This window comes from Aspergillus ibericus, assembly GCF_003184845.1.
Source record: "Aspergillus ibericus CBS 121593 unplaced genomic scaffold BO80scaffold_31, whole genome shotgun sequence".
Taxonomy (NCBI): domain Eukaryota; kingdom Fungi; phylum Ascomycota; class Eurotiomycetes; order Eurotiales; family Aspergillaceae; genus Aspergillus; species Aspergillus ibericus.
In genome coordinates, this window is record NW_020292129.1 from 308385 (window position 1) to 322705 (window position 14321).

Below are 14321 nucleotides of genomic sequence, written 5' to 3' on the forward strand. Positions count from 1 at the left end.
CACAGGCAGGATTTAGCGTGGAATTGTACTGTGCCTGTCTCATCCTCCGATAGCCCCAACGGCCCCGTTATTCGGGTCGAAGAGATTCAGCTGGTGCTGCTGACCTGGTCGAAACTCGAAAGAGGGGTGGTTAGATAAATCTACGACATAGGGAGTATTGGGGCCCGCCAGAGGTGTTCAGGCTGCAGAATTTAGACACTCTGTGATCACCACGTGCTAGGTAGGAGATGTCAATTTAGTCACCGGCTATCGAGATTCGAGGCAGCTTCTAATCTGCATGCCACAAAGTTTAAGGCTGTGGCTGAAGCACGGTACCTCACTTGAACCAGAACGATGGCACATATTTAGGGAGTAACAGACAAGGTAGCTCTAGTAGCCGTGACGAGCATCAATTCAGTTCAAGTAGGGATTTTAGACGAGGATGCCTGAATGATGTATGACATAGTGGGTATGTGGCTGAGATGTGACTCGATACGAGCCGTCATTATTGTAGCCATCAAGTCAGTACCGAGGCAGAAGACCGAAATTGGCCTTAGCAGACAATCAAAGTACTTAGATCTAAAGTACGTAGTAGCAAGCACATAGAAATGTACCCATAGCCTGTGATACTGCATCTGTTGGTGAACAGTGCGGAGGACGTTGAGTCTTCCGTCGGCATCGGGCCGATTCAGGGCTGTCGGCCCATCTTCCGTAGTGGCGTCGACATCCTGTTGAACTTGACGGAGGTCCGACAAGCCCTTACTATGTAAGAACCAATGCTTGACCCATTCGCGATCATCTGACAATCCACCGTCACTGATTGCCCTTTCAGTCACTCGTGGGCCAATGACTTACTCCACATGGCCAGCAGCATCTCCAACTCCCAGGCTCCAGCGCTGACAACCCACATGGCGACTGGATCTACTTCCTGAATGACCAGCGAACTATATCATGGAAGCGAGCCCCAGGAGTCAGGACAGGCTCCACAATCCCACTTTCGGACAACCCCGACGGTCCTCAACGGTGCACCGCCGATGTTGGGTGACATTCATCTACCCCATCCGGATGTCGGAGGTTTCATGTCTGCCGAACCTCCGACGGTGAAACCTCGACGCGACGAGGGGTCTTGAACGTGCGCGTCGCTAACAGTTCGTCTTTTCTTCTTTCTACTGCGTGTTTCTGTTCGGGATCATTCTCCAGAGGGCCAGCTAACATTGCTCTGCAACTCCGACACCCAGGCATGTCGAGTGATCTGCCAGGCGGATGATTTCTATTCAGATGGCTCTCAGGCCTGGCTAAGCCTATGTGTGCAAGCAAGGGTCTGCTTGCAAATTTTCATCCTCTATTCTGGTGCCCAGCGTCTACCAGCGACCAGGTTCTAAAACCCAGGCAAGCTGGGCACCGCAAAAATACTGCCATCCGGAATCCATTCATCGAGCTCCATGCTCGTTTTCGCCAGTGATGGATTACTCTGCGGGCTGCTCTCAGGCGGCGTCCTCTGCTGCTGCACGTCATAGCCATACTGAGGCGGAGGGGGCATCATGGTAGGCTGATAGCCGGCGAATTGGTTCACGTTGATCATGTTGTGGAAACCACCCTGGTCGGATGGCCACATCCCATCCGTCGCTGGCGGTACACCATAACCTGAGCCCATGGCATGGAAAGGGGCCATGGGAGAAAACTCGGTCTTCATTCCAAGCGGTGCTGCTTGCTGTGATGGGTCAAATGGCAGCGGGTTCTGATTATGGGCGGGAATATGACTGGGAGATACCGATGTGCCCGCGCTCATTTGCGGAACCAGCCTGGTGCTTCTCTGCATCTGTTGCCGTTGGAAGCGGTCATACCAATTCCGAGCTTTAATCGCAACGACCAAATACCACCGGCTCGGGATCTTGTACTTCTGGCCACCGCTTGCCTCCGCCAGCCGTCTGCTCATCGCATCCAAATATTTATCGACATTTACAGTTTCAGCAGTCACAAACTCCCCCAGCGCACCGGTTCGAACGGAGAAGTAAATTTTAAGCAGGGACATCATTGCCACTCCTACCCGGGTGTAGATCAGGTTGGGGATCTTTCGCAGCATCTCCGTGTCGCACCCAAGGAAAAAGTCGAGCATCTCATGGGCGGCGTTCATCCACTTAATCGTGAAGTCTACGCGAACCGCACTCACCGGCGTACTGGGGGCTGTGTCACTGCTATCCGGGGATGGGAGCGTATAGTACTGTTGCTTAATTGCATCAGGATCTCGGTAGCCTTCGCCGATGGCAAGCTCATAAATAGCAAGGTTGGTGTAATGGTACTCGAAGTTCATAGGAACTGACAACCTGTTAGCTCCTGCACGTTTGCGATTTATTGCGCCGGGCCAAATAATACCTGTGTGCATGTCCCTGGAAAGGTCCTTCTTCCATGACTGCATCCGGTTGTCAAACCACCTCAGGATGGCTTGCAGTCGTGACTCTGTGAGCGGGGCGGTCGAGCTTGTGTCATCGAGCCCAAACGAAGTCATCGCCTCGTCCACTATTCTTTGGATTTCGAACCAGGTGGCCATGTGTCTGTCGACTGCATTTGGCGAGCGTTCCAGATGTTTCACACATTCGCTCATCCAATCGTTATAAAGAAGCAAATTGGGCCGGCGAGTTTTCATGGCAACACTGTCCTGCATTAGCGTGTTGGCCTGAACGGCATGCGCGATCGCATCTTACATTGAGGTCAGATGATAGCAAGACAAGATTGCCCTCGCTTGTTCCGCCATTGACTCGTCATACACGGCTTTCTTGTTCGTCCTGCGGCTGGAGTTTGGGGATACCCGGCGCTTGGAAGCCAAGCCGATCTCCAAAGCCATGGTGGCAGCTATATGGGTGTATTGATAGAATTGCAGTTTCAGAGGCGAATCGGGCGGGAAGTAGAAGACAATCATGAGCAACAGTGCTTGGACCAACTCCAAGGACTTGTCCCCGTTGATGAAGAAGCGTTCTGCATAGACACGGATCATCTCGCGGTTGAGTACGGCGGCTAGGTTGGCATCCAGGGAGACCGCGGCGGCGGCAATAACAGAGAGGAAGAGTACTGGCTTCGAACAACGCAGTTGGGCGGCAGTTGTATCCGGCGGCAATACGACGATTGGAGCAAAGGCCGTGAGTTCGGTGACGAAAAAGGCGACTAGATCGTTGGCATACTCCAGCGAGATCAGCCCGCGATCCACGACATCTCTTTCCGGTATTGTTTCAAGCGAGTAGCTTGTCGAGACAGGGTTGGGAGCCGGAGCCGGAGCCGGAGCGATATAATAGTCAAAGGTGGTATTCTGGTATGGAGAGGATGATGGGAATCCGGGAGACAGGTCCATGGGCCTGGCCGATCCCGATGCGCTGCTTGGCGGATCTGTATTGGCGGGCATCGGATCATTGAAACCTGGTCCCAAGTCGGGTTCTCCCGAGTCCTCTCGTTCGCTGCCTACGCTTTCTGCACTGCTTTCATCCACCCGTAACCTGTCTTTCAGTAGAGAGCGCATCTGTCGCATTTCTTTTTCCAGCTGAGCTACCCGAGAATCAGTCCGCTTGCGCGGTCGCCGTCTTTGAGGCGCCACGAAGATACAGGGCCTGTTGGCTTTCGCACATCGTTGGCACTGGGTTGGAGTCAAGGGATCGGGTAAACAACGGACTTTTAGTCCTCGACATGATTCGCACGATCGGTTTAATTGCTGCGCGGTCGCCGCCTGTGATATGACGTTTGGGTCGTCAGGAAGCATTGTGGGTATATTCGACATTTTGGCCCCCACACCTCGTTACAAGGTGTAGCAACTAGGCCACTGGCGATCGACGGTAGAGACCAGGGTTGGGGAATAACTGGGGCTGGAGGGAGGAGAGTCCCTGCGGTTGTGGAAATGAATCCGACAAAGTTACTTGTCCTCAAGAGTCATTTGAAGCCGGACAAAATGGGGTCAGAAGCGGGCGTGTAGGATGGATTTCAACTTCGCCATTTCACGTCTGTCGATCTGGGTTCGAAAGAGATCCAAAAGCCACGGCGAAGAGAATAATGTGATCCGATTGGAATCAACAACTATATTCAAGGCACAATCCTGGAAGACATCCAATTGGATGCCCGCTGGCAGGGAACTCTGCAGAAGTCGCCATGTACCCGGAGCCGCAAGTAGGCGGAGTTGTGCAGCAGCAGAATCCAGCTGAAGCAGTGGGACACATACAAGCCGCAGTCATGTGAGAGACCAGCCACAGGGGGAGGCCCAACGACTAAATTCCAAAGAGGCTTTCTTTGCGGTTCCAAGACCAGGATGGTGCCATTGCTGGGAGGGGGTTGGTTCGAGGAGAGAGGCCTAAGGTTAGTGCATGTTTAGTCCGCCGTTCTCTTTGGCGAACGGCAGGCAGAAGTGGAGAGATTAGATCAACTTTGAACGGGGGGCGGGAAGATCCAAGATACAGCGGTTAGTGGGAGTCGACGAGCGTACCTGCAGCTAGGCCAGCTACATTGTCTTCTCTACAATAATCCCACCGGGAAGATAAGGCAGGGGTCAGAGCAGACTGGCATCCCGCTGCTCCGCACTTTGACTCCCTCCAGCCGAAGATTCAAGGCATGGTGAAAAGGGGAAGGGAAGAAGGCCTAGCCAGTTAGTGCCAGACTGGGAAACAACCAAATTAGCAACGATAACACCCCAAACCTGGCGAATCATCGGAACCGATTTCCCCGACGCGCCCGGAAGATCTGATCCGCCGACCAATCACGCAGGCCCTCCTCGCGACATCGCGACCCCGGCATCACTTGCCCGATTTGGTAATCTCTAAGGGCCTCCCACGGGGTGATTTCGACGCTGAGATCGTCCTGCGTAGTTTCCTACACTGTGAGTCTTCCACCCATATTGGCAAGGCATTTCGAATCATTTCCGGTAATACCGGTAGCACCGCATGGCGTCCTCGCTATAGTTTTGGCCACCACTTGAACGATGATATCGATAGGGTCGCGAGTCCATGATGACGGTCTGATGAAAGGTAAGAAAGCAATAGACTCAATCTTCAGTGTTGGAAGAGGTGGGTGTAAGATGCGAAACCCTAGTGATAGTACTATTGGCCTGTTCAGAGTGTGTAGGCATGGTGGAATGCCTTACAGCTGGTCTGTGTTGTCCATACACGAGGCTGACATTGCCTGCAGGCCTGTCATTGATCGATTGAAGAGTACCAATGCAGATATTCATATTCTTAGGTTTGGCCTCTAGCAACGTCCTCAGACCGACTGCACATAAGTTGCAAGGTTCAGCAGCATGTCTCGGCGATGCGACATTCCTTGTCGTGCTGTGCTGAGGTATAATTAGTGCGCAGTAATTATGCATGTCGCATTCATGCCTAGCATCTAAAACAGGGAATGTGAATATACTTTAATAGCGATAGAGGAGCCACATCTCACATTGTTCGACGATTTGCCTACAAGCCCGAGGGTGGACTATGATTCGCTCGCCTATCCATCGGGTTGGATGATGCTGAGACACGGTGACGTCTGTTCCAAGTTCAAAAGAGATTACAATACACAGTACATAGTACTAAGTATGAACCGGTAGGCTTGTTAGCCTCCAAGAGCGGTGCATACCAGTGTCTCTCACTGGTGATCGTATGAACCAGGAAACTGGAAGACTGGGAGGAGCAACAAAGCACAGGATGTTGATTCCAACGTGTTTATTGATACTTGATGCAGTGGAGGCCCCACTTTTATCAAGGTCTGACTTGGCTATCGGCCGCGTGGAGCATTACGGAGTAGTACTGCCCTTGCTGTTGCTGTCCAGCGCGGAACCGTCTAGCCGCCCGATTCAGGGTGGTCAAGAGGATTTGACCAGAAGGAGTCTGAGACCCAGCCTCGTCATCCACCCCGGGTGTGGTGACAGCAGCAGAAGGCCAACTGTCACCTGAAACTGGGGACGGATTGGATGGTGAGCGGGTAATCTGAGGAGGGCATTGGGTCCATGGGTAGAGTGGAAATGCCGCTACCAGGCTATGACGCGGCCCCAATGCTGCGGACCACTTTGCACGCATCTCAGGTGCGAACCCACGACAAAGGTAAAGCCATCGGGCTAACTCTGTCGGAACAGGCCGTGCTATCTTCGTCATGCGATTGGCCTCAGACCGCGTACGCAAGGTACTACTCTGTTAAGACGGGCGTCTAGTGGTTTTCTAGTGTCCGTGGTTCTCGGTACACTCGATACACATCGCCAGTGCATCACCAAGACATGATGATAGGACTCTGGAGGTCGAACACCCAAGGAAACAGGCACGATCACTGCGACGCTGACCGAATCTCCCAGGCCTTGTACCCGGATCGGCACGGTAAGGCCATCGCCAAGGCTGGCAAGGCTGGTCAGTTCCAAATCTCCCGGCCATTAACAGTACAGTATTGCCACTCGCGGCGGCGGCGGACGGTAACTGAGCACGCGACCGGGCCCCCCGTATGCTGTATGGCGGCGGTTCTTTTTATACGTCTTCCCTGCCGATCTCCATGGCGATTCGTGGTTTTCCTTGGTTCCCCATCTGTCTTATTATTCTACGCCGCACTGATTACGTCGCTCCCATTTGAATAAAATACTACTAATAATAATCTTCTCTCTCTTTTCTTTCCCTTCTTCTTTCTTGTATTTCTATTCGAAGTTTTTCCTCCTACGCCTTCGATTTGCCCCGGTCCCTGCACCTCTCTTCGCCCGCCCCCTTTGAACCTTTCGGCCCTTCGGATCCCGCCCATTCCGCCTTATTTCTTAGCAGCGCGAACACCCTCGCCTTATCTGCGCCATCGTGCAACCTCGGATAAGAGCATGCGCTCTCCGAGTCATTGATTGAAAGAGATAAACCGTCTTTTGTTTCGCCATGTGGTCTTCGGCTCCCCGTCTTCTTCTCGGTCTCTATGGGCTGTTATCGGCCGTGGGATCGGCTCGCGCCGATGTTGATTTCATGAGTGTGAGGCCTAGTATGGTCAAGGAATATACGGGAACAGGAGGGGAACCAGGAGAGAAATACTTCAGTAAGTTTGGCTTGAACCAACCCAGTTACTATGAACCAGTGTCTAACTTCTCGCAGAGGAATCAAGGTATGCAATCACGCTGATCGTGGGCGGTGTCTCTGTTGGTTCTGGCTAACGTTAATCTACACTAGCTTTCATTACCATTATGATGGACGGTACGTTTGGCTCCACCTGATGGAACTCTGCGCCGACTAACTCTATTGGCAGCTTCGCAGACGGACCTCTTCCTGAGGACAAGACTGTTCCACATCTGTCAGAACTCATCCGGACTTATCTTTCGACAATGGGAGACCTTGGGGTCGAAACATGGATAATGCACGGAACTCTGTTGGCATGGTGGTGGAACCAGAAGGTGTGATGCGAAACCACGGTTGTTCACAATGTACCGCCCGCTGACAAGGGCAGATCTTTCCATGGGACAACGATCTCGACGTTCAGATCTCCGAGCCGACCATCCATTTTCTCGCCGATTACTACAACATGACCGAGCACCACTTTGATATTCCCGGAGTGGAGGGTGGCCGAACGTATCTCCTCGAAATCAACCCGAACTATGTTGTCCGGTCGACCGATGACAAATTGAACGTGATTGATGCCCGGTGGATCGACACTTCTTCCGGGCTCTTCATCGATATCACGGCGGTTCGCAAAGACGACGAGCGGAGGGCCCATGGGGACCCTGGCTCGCTGATGTGCAAGGATGGCCACCGATTTGATGTGGGTGGCGCGCGAACCGGTGACACAACCGCTGGCTGACTGGTGTTAGGAAACCGAGATCTTCCCGCTGCGCAACAGCTATTTCGAGGATGTCCCGGTCAAGATCCCGTTCGAATATGTTCGGCTGCTCAAGAAGGAGTACGGCTCCAAGTCGATGACGGCGTCTGTGTTCCAAGGGTATGCTTTGTTCCGCTTCGTTCTGTACCCGACTAATGTTTGCTGTAGTTATCATTTCAACCAGGTCACTCAAGTGTGGGATAGAATGAAGTAAGTCTTGCGTCGAATCATTCGCGATATATCGCTAATGCATTCTTTGTAGGAAGAAGAGATTCTGGCGTCGGAAAGAGTCCGACTATCCCGTCCGAACCACGCCCCTCGGGCCCCTATTCCGGTGATCGTGCGACTACGATATCGCCTCCCGGAGCTCCTTTGATGTTCTCCTATCACATCGGAGCTTGTGTATGACAGTAACGATCTGAACTGGCCCAGCACGTAGATAGTGACTTTCGACTTGCATATACGGCGTTTGCTGGGTGCGCTACATTCCGCATCATGGCTACATTTGGCGTTGGGTTATTCAGTATATATTCTGGGTTTTGTCTGATTATTGGGACTTTCTGAATATATTGAGATTCTGCAGGCGGCTACTGAGATATGCTGCCGAGGAAAGCCACCGAGGCTTTTGTGAACATACTATAATACATTTCATTACAGTGACACCCGGGTCTGAATAAGATGAGATTCCTCGCTAGATATAGATCTGTTGCCAAAATCATTCTTTTTTCCCTTGCTGGTTCGCCATCCTGGGACATTCTGCTGATGATGACCGGATTGACTCTGCACCCAACCATGTCAAACGTCAACAAATTTAACCTTTTGAATGGATCTTATAGATAAGGGTCTGGTTGTAAAGTGCTGGATGGGTCAAGCGGGCCTACTATAATCGACTGCATCCGGGGCCAAATGCTTGTTTAGGACCGTTGGGATGATGGTGCCGTTTAGAATGCGTCCACGATGGAGCCCGGCGGGTAAAGCTTGGGGCGCCCAAAATAGCAGCCGTGCGAACACGAGGTGAGTCAGCGGTCAGCGTGGCTTTGTTGGTCGCTGATGACGATCAGATAAGGGCGGGATGCCTGAGGATGCGGGATTACTCCGTACTCCAGCGAAGTTGGCCGACTGACTGACCAAGAATCCAACAGTCAACCGCCCGACAATGACGTCGGGTCCTGACACTGGCGGTGCATGATCGCCAATTTCCTCCGCCAACAAACACCGAGCCCCAGCTGTCGCCAATGTTATTTTTGGCGTGGATGCTGCAGCTTGGCGGCCCACGTGATTGTCAGACATGATTAGTCAGTGGCCCGCGGCCGGGGCCAGAAGGGTTGCCGTGCAGCCAATGGGAAAGCCCGACACCGCTCCGGGTTCCGCTATGAGTCGATGACTGAAGAGCGAAGGTCAGGCGCGAGCTGGAGGCTTGATAATCTACCCTGGTTTTAGTTGATCCTTTATGGTCTCTCACAGAACTCGCGAGAAAATTTTCTCCTGGCTATTTGACTTCTGTTGACAAATCTCTGCATGTGAGGATGTGGTTTGGTGGGGTATCGGTTCAGCTCAGCAACTCCTCCTCGCCATGTCGTTCCCATCGATCGAGTCCACTTCGCCTGTGAACGCAGCCTCAGCCCCATCGTCCCTCTCTCCCAGGAACGGGTCTGACGTTGTTCCTGGCCCGCACACCACCCTCAACTCCCATGCCGTCTCACATTCTTCGCAGGACAGCTTGCGCAGCTGCATCACCTGCCGTCGGAGGAAAGTTCGCTGCAACAAGAAAACCCCTTGCTCCAACTGCGTCAAGGCCGGCATCCAGTGTATTTTTCCCCCTCCCGGACGGGCGCCCCGCAAGATTAAACGGCCGCAAGATGCGGAACTTCTGTCTCGGTTAAGGCGTCTCGAGGGCGTCATTGAACATCTCAGTGAGAAGAAAACAAATAGTGTCGCTCCGTCGTCCGAAACGCCCTCCCCACGGGTCCAGCAGCAGACCGAAAATCCGCCCGCACCCGCAGTGCTGCCCCAAGCGCCTCAGCATACCGGCGATGCCGATGGCTGCCCACTGCTGCTGGATGCTTCCAAATTGGATCCCGCCGTACCCATCGCACAGCGAAATGTGGAGCACGAGTTTGGTCGGTTGGTGATCGAGGAAGGTCGAAGTCGTTATGTTAGCAATCGATTCTGGGCTAGTCTTGGAGATGAAGTGCGTCCTTCTTACTCCTCCTACTGGACTTTGCTGACTCGTTCTTAGATTGAGGAGCTCCAAGATATCCTAGATCCATCGTCCTCTGATGAGGAAGATTATCCATCTCCCGAGACATCGTCCAGCCACTCAACGAACCACGACGGTTTTTTGTTTGGTTTCTATTCCGTTTCGCACTCATTACACGAGTTTCTCCCCTCCAAGTCCCAGATTCCGACGCTATGGAGTATTTGGATGGATAATGTGGCGCCGCTAATACCCATTGTGCACAAAGCGTCGGCCCAGCAATTATTTAGCACCGCTGCGCGAGATGCGAGCAGCCTGGATAAGAACTATGAGGCACTGTTCCTTGCGATGTGTTTGGTCTCTATCGTCAGCTTGTCGCCTGAGCAGTGCTCTCTACGGCTAGGAGAAGAACGGGATGCGGCGGTCAAGCGGTACCGTTTCGCGGTGGAGCAAGCGCTAGCCAAGGCGGACCTCCTAAATACCCAGAACTTTACACTTTTGCAAGCACTCGTGATCTTTCTGCTTGGAATCCGTCGAGAAGATGATACCAAGTTTGTGTGGTCGATGACGGCACTGGTCCTTCGCCTGGCGCAGGGACTCGGTCTCCACCGGGATGGCACCAACTTTGGGCTGAAACCTTTTGAAACGGAGATGCGCCGACGACTGTGGTGGCATATCTGTTTGCTGGATATTCGGTCGGCAGAGGATCACGGATCCGATGCGCAGATTCATGAACGATTGTACGATACTCGCCTTCCGTTGAACATCAACGATGAAGATATTACGCCGGACATGCAGGAGCCTCCTCAGGAACACGTGGGCTGGACGGAGATGACCTTTTGCTTGATCCGGTGTGACATCGCGGTTGCGGTGCGCCGAGTGAGCTACGCCTGTCCGAACGGCCGATTCGCTGCGGCCGCTCGGCACATCGATCCAGATAACTGTGCTCGGTTGATCCGGTCCATTAATGACCGCATCGAAGATCGTTATATCAAGCATTGTGACATGAACATTCCCATTCAATGGGTTTGCGCGACCATTGGTCGTCTCATCCTGACCAAGCTGTGGCTGGTTATCCATCATCCGATGACCCGGCCTGAGCGTGGACTCAAGCTGAGCCATGCGAACCGCGAGAGTCTGTTTGCCACGTCAGTCGAGGTCGTCGAGTTCCAGCGACTCTTGGATGGGGATGTGAAGACGTACAAATGGAGCTGGTTATTTGCCACGAACATGCAGTGGCATGCCATTGCCTTTGTGCTGTCGGAGTTATGTGTGCGCCCGTTAAGCCCGTTGACCGATCGAGCGTGGAAAGCCGTGAGCACACTGTATACCGAGTGGATTAAGAACAGCAAGCAACGGAAGGGAATGCTCTGGCGTCCTCTGTCCCGACTGATGAAGCGAGCCACTGCGTTCCGGGCCAAGCAGGAGGAGATGCAAGCGCAAATGAGCTCCAGCATGGGAGCGGTGCAGGATATCGCATTCACCGGTCACTGTGGGCCGGTTGTACCCCGAGCGCTGGCGTTTCAGCCTTCACCCACCAGTCTGAATGATTCCGGCACGCTGGCTGATACCGGCGGCGTGGACTTTGATCTTCGCAAAGGGCCCATGGGGGTAATTGAAGAGTTATTCCCTGATACAGATTGGCTGAACCCTGCCACGGCTGCCAGTCTCCAGCAGCCGACGAACACGGGCACAGACACGTCGATGGACGTACTCGTGAGACCGATGGAGCCGGAGACGCAGCCGGGGATGCCGAACGGGAATCTCAATTGGGAGGAATGGGATCAGGTGATGACGGATTTCCAGACGGATTTGCATGCGGCGAATACGCAGAATCCGTATGGCAACGTGCTGGACTGGCTGGCCTAGGGGATGGATGTACTCTTTTTTTTGTGATACCAAGTTGGCCCTGGTGGCCGAGGTGCCTTGAATTCTCCTCTCTGACCAAGAAGCTCTCCATTCTATGATAGTAATGATGATGATGATGATGATACTCCGGACTGTAACAGCTATGTTCACCTACCTAAGATAGAATGCGAGCCTGCCTCTAAACAAACAAACCCTCCACATCTACTAAACCAAACCGATAACCCACCCACTCCATCTCAAAGCATCCCTCCCAAGGCATACCCCCGATCTATAAATCACGTGACACCGCGTAACCATCCGACAGGCCAGCTTGCGTAACTACATACTCCGAACCACCACCCACACCATCTCCTCTGATACCTCCTCCCACCACCTCTACACTCCCATATAAATCAACAATGGCCCCAAAACGCACCCCCGCCACCGCCTCAACCTCACCCAGCAACACCAGTACCAGCACCGGCCCCATCCCCGCTCCCTCCGCACCCACCATGCCTTCTGCCAGCAGCAGCTCTAATAGTGCATCCCTCTCCTCCGGCCCCAAAACCCTCACCACCAACTCCTCCGTCTACGATATCGCCCAGACCGTCTGGCAACAGTACGTGGGGACCACGCCGCAGCGGACGTTGTTGTTGGACGCCTTCATGGCGTTTTTGGTGCTTGTGGGGGGTGTTCAGTTTGTGTATTGTGTGTTGGCGGGGAATTATGTGAGTATACCCTCCTCCTCCTTCTCCTGTTTATCTTGTTTGGGTGGGAAAGGGGTGAGGATGGGGGGTATGGTATGAATATGGCTAACATACGGATGATGAATGATGATAGCCCTTCAACGCCTTCCTAAGTGGTTTCTGTGCCGCGGTGGGACAATTTGTTCTTACGGCGAGTTTGAGGATGCAGACTAGTGGGTCTACTTCTTCTTATTCGACTTCTTCGACGGTGTCTGGGGCCAAGGGGAAGGGGAAGAAGGGTACAACGGGTGCGGTTGCTGATGGGGAGGGTGAGAAGGGGGTGGTTTCGCATGAGAGGTTCGTTTCTTTCCCCTTAGGATTGGGTGTGGTGTGATGTGGCGGGTTGGTGTAATGGGTGGTGCTAACTGCTGCTAGGGCATTCGCGGATTACGTCTTCGGAAGTCTGATTTTGCATTTCTTTTGTATTAACTTTATCAATTAGGTTGGTTTATCTTTTCGGGTGGGAGACGTGGGTTATGGGATAAGATGGGTTGTGGGATGGTTGTGTTGGGGGAAGTATGCTATACTGGACTGGATTGCTGGGCTGGCGGATGGCATGGATAGATGGCTGTTCCCTGGTGGAGTGGGTTCTGTCCTGTATAGTTCTGTCTGGTCTGGCATATTCTGTCGGTGGATTGTGGATGGTGGGTAAAATATCAGTGTTGATTATTATTCTGTTAGCTTATACTATACCTCGTTGTTTTATGTATTGATATTACAGTGTTTACTATGGATTCTGCTATATGGGGATGGGACGTAGAACTGACGGAATGTATGTGTCTATTGACTGGGTATATCTATCCATTATACATCAGAATGCTCGTCCCGGCTTCCGTTTGATCGCCGGCTTTTTAACAACGCTCCCGCCGCCGCCGCCATTGCGTGAACTGGAGGCTGTCACACCTCCGACGCGTCTTGCTGTTGCAGCGGGTCGGCGCACTACCGAGCCGACTTCGATTTCCTTTCTCCGTCGAGTAGGATCGTTGCGTTCCGCTTCGCGCTGCTTCTCGGCTGCTGCGCGCTCACGGTCGGCGGCCATCTGGGTCTCGATCTCCACGCGTCGGTTGAACTCTTGTTCGGTGATGCGGCGCTCGCGCTGAGAGTAGCCCTTCTCTTTGACGGAGTAGAATACGCCACCGAGTTCGGCCAGCCACTGGTATGCCAATTAGCATCTTGGTATGCGGGTATTTGGGTGTGGAACTTACATGCGGGTCTACGGCAGTCACTGTAGACATGTACTCCTTGCTGGTGAGGATCAATTCGTGGTATACCACATACTCGGGTACATAGCCAAGACCGTATAGAGCACTGGTCGGGTGGAGTTGCATGCTGACGCTGGTGCGCAGGTTGATGAACTCACCGATACCCTTGACGCGCGCGGCCTGGTGGTAGAACCCAGAGCAGATGCACTTGCGAATCACATCCCAGTCTGTGCCGCAGCTGACGAGCGGCATCTTCTGCACCGTCATGATATCGTGGAGCTGGTCCCGGACTTCACGCGCCCGTCGCAGGGCCTTGGCGTGAAGAAAGTGTCGCGTACACCAGCCGTCGGAGTATCCGTTAGATTTCCACTGCGTGTAGACGTGGAGTAGAGTCAAGTGGTCGGATTCGGGAACGAAAAACTTCTCGCGGGCGGCATCGGATTCCTCCTGACGCTCCTTCGGGCGGTAGAAGACGCTGGGAACGGACAACATAGACACGATGGTGAGCATCTCCTCGCTGCAGCCGTATGTCTCTGCCGCGGTGATGATCAGCTTCGCGAGCGGGGGGTC

At 53.3% G+C, this 14321-nt stretch overlaps 4 protein-coding genes across 4 annotated transcripts; 3 read left to right on the top strand and 1 right to left on the bottom strand.

Moving 5' to 3' along the window:
• Window positions 1-985: 985 nt before the first annotated feature.
• BO80DRAFT_145248 (C6 zinc finger domain protein) lies at window positions 986-3885 on the bottom strand. Its single transcript, XM_025713734.1, has 3 exons — window positions 2682-3885; window positions 2353-2630; window positions 986-2295 (listed from the first exon to the last, which is right to left on the bottom strand). The coding sequence occupies exons 1-3, from the start codon at window positions 3740-3742 to the stop codon at window positions 1358-1360; spliced, it is 2277 nt and encodes a 758-aa protein (XP_025573415.1). The 5' UTR covers window positions 3743-3885; the 3' UTR covers window positions 986-1357.
• A 2177-nt stretch (window positions 3886-6062) lies between these two features.
• BO80DRAFT_426906 (uncharacterized protein) lies at window positions 6063-6882 on the top strand. Its single transcript, XM_025719886.1, has one exon. It carries the CDS (start codon window positions 6206-6208, stop codon window positions 6548-6550), a length of 345 nt encoding a protein of 114 aa, XP_025573416.1. The 5' UTR covers window positions 6063-6205; the 3' UTR covers window positions 6551-6882.
• BO80DRAFT_495143 (Zn(II)2Cys6 transcription factor) lies at window positions 6741-11999 on the top strand. The gene is made up of 10 exons (XM_025723927.1): window positions 6741-6984; window positions 7041-7050; window positions 7116-7139; window positions 7192-7336; window positions 7390-7701; window positions 7751-7878; window positions 7927-7968; window positions 8156-8160; window positions 9375-9913; window positions 9998-11999. The coding sequence occupies exons 1-10, from the start codon at window positions 6831-6833 to the stop codon at window positions 11822-11824; spliced, it is 3186 nt and encodes a 1061-aa protein (XP_025573417.1). The 5' UTR covers window positions 6741-6830; the 3' UTR covers window positions 11825-11999.
• Window positions 12000-12164: 165 nt separating this feature from the next.
• BO80DRAFT_386325 (putative oligosaccharyl transferase subunit Dad1) lies at window positions 12165-13275 on the top strand. The gene is made up of 3 exons (XM_025717015.1): window positions 12165-12531; window positions 12644-12846; window positions 12925-13275. Exons 1-3 carry the CDS (start codon window positions 12223-12225, stop codon window positions 12989-12991), a joined length of 579 nt encoding a protein of 192 aa, XP_025573418.1. The 5' UTR covers window positions 12165-12222; the 3' UTR covers window positions 12992-13275.
• The last annotated feature ends 1046 nt before the right edge of the window (window positions 13276-14321 follow it).

Coding starts and splice junctions, on each gene's coding strand:
- BO80DRAFT_145248 (XM_025713734.1), bottom strand. CDS start 3,742: ATGTCGAATATACCCACAATGCTTCCTGACGACCCAAACGTCATATCA. Junction 2,631..2,681: donor TGCTATCATCTGACCTCAAT/GTAAGATGCGAT, acceptor AATGCAGGACAG/TGTTGCCATGAAAACTCGCC. Junction 2,296..2,352: donor TTCCAGGGACATGCACACAG/GTATTATTTGGC, acceptor ACAGGTTGTCAG/TTCCTATGAACTTCGAGTAC.
- BO80DRAFT_426906 (XM_025719886.1), top strand. CDS start 6,206: ATGATAGGACTCTGGAGGTCGAACACCCAAGGAAACAGGCACGATCAC.
- BO80DRAFT_495143 (XM_025723927.1), top strand. CDS start 6,831: ATGTGGTCTTCGGCTCCCCGTCTTCTTCTCGGTCTCTATGGGCTGTTA. Junction 7,140..7,191: donor CATTACCATTATGATGGACG/GTACGTTTGGCT, acceptor CTCTATTGGCAG/CTTCGCAGACGGACCTCTTC. Junction 7,337..7,389: donor CATGGTGGTGGAACCAGAAG/GTGTGATGCGAA, acceptor TGACAAGGGCAG/ATCTTTCCATGGGACAACGA.
- BO80DRAFT_386325 (XM_025717015.1), top strand. CDS start 12,223: ATGGCCCCAAAACGCACCCCCGCCACCGCCTCAACCTCACCCAGCAAC. Junction 12,532..12,643: donor GTGTGTTGGCGGGGAATTAT/GTGAGTATACCC, acceptor GAATGATGATAG/CCCTTCAACGCCTTCCTAAG. Junction 12,847..12,924: donor GGGGTGGTTTCGCATGAGAG/GTTCGTTTCTTT, acceptor AACTGCTGCTAG/GGCATTCGCGGATTACGTCT.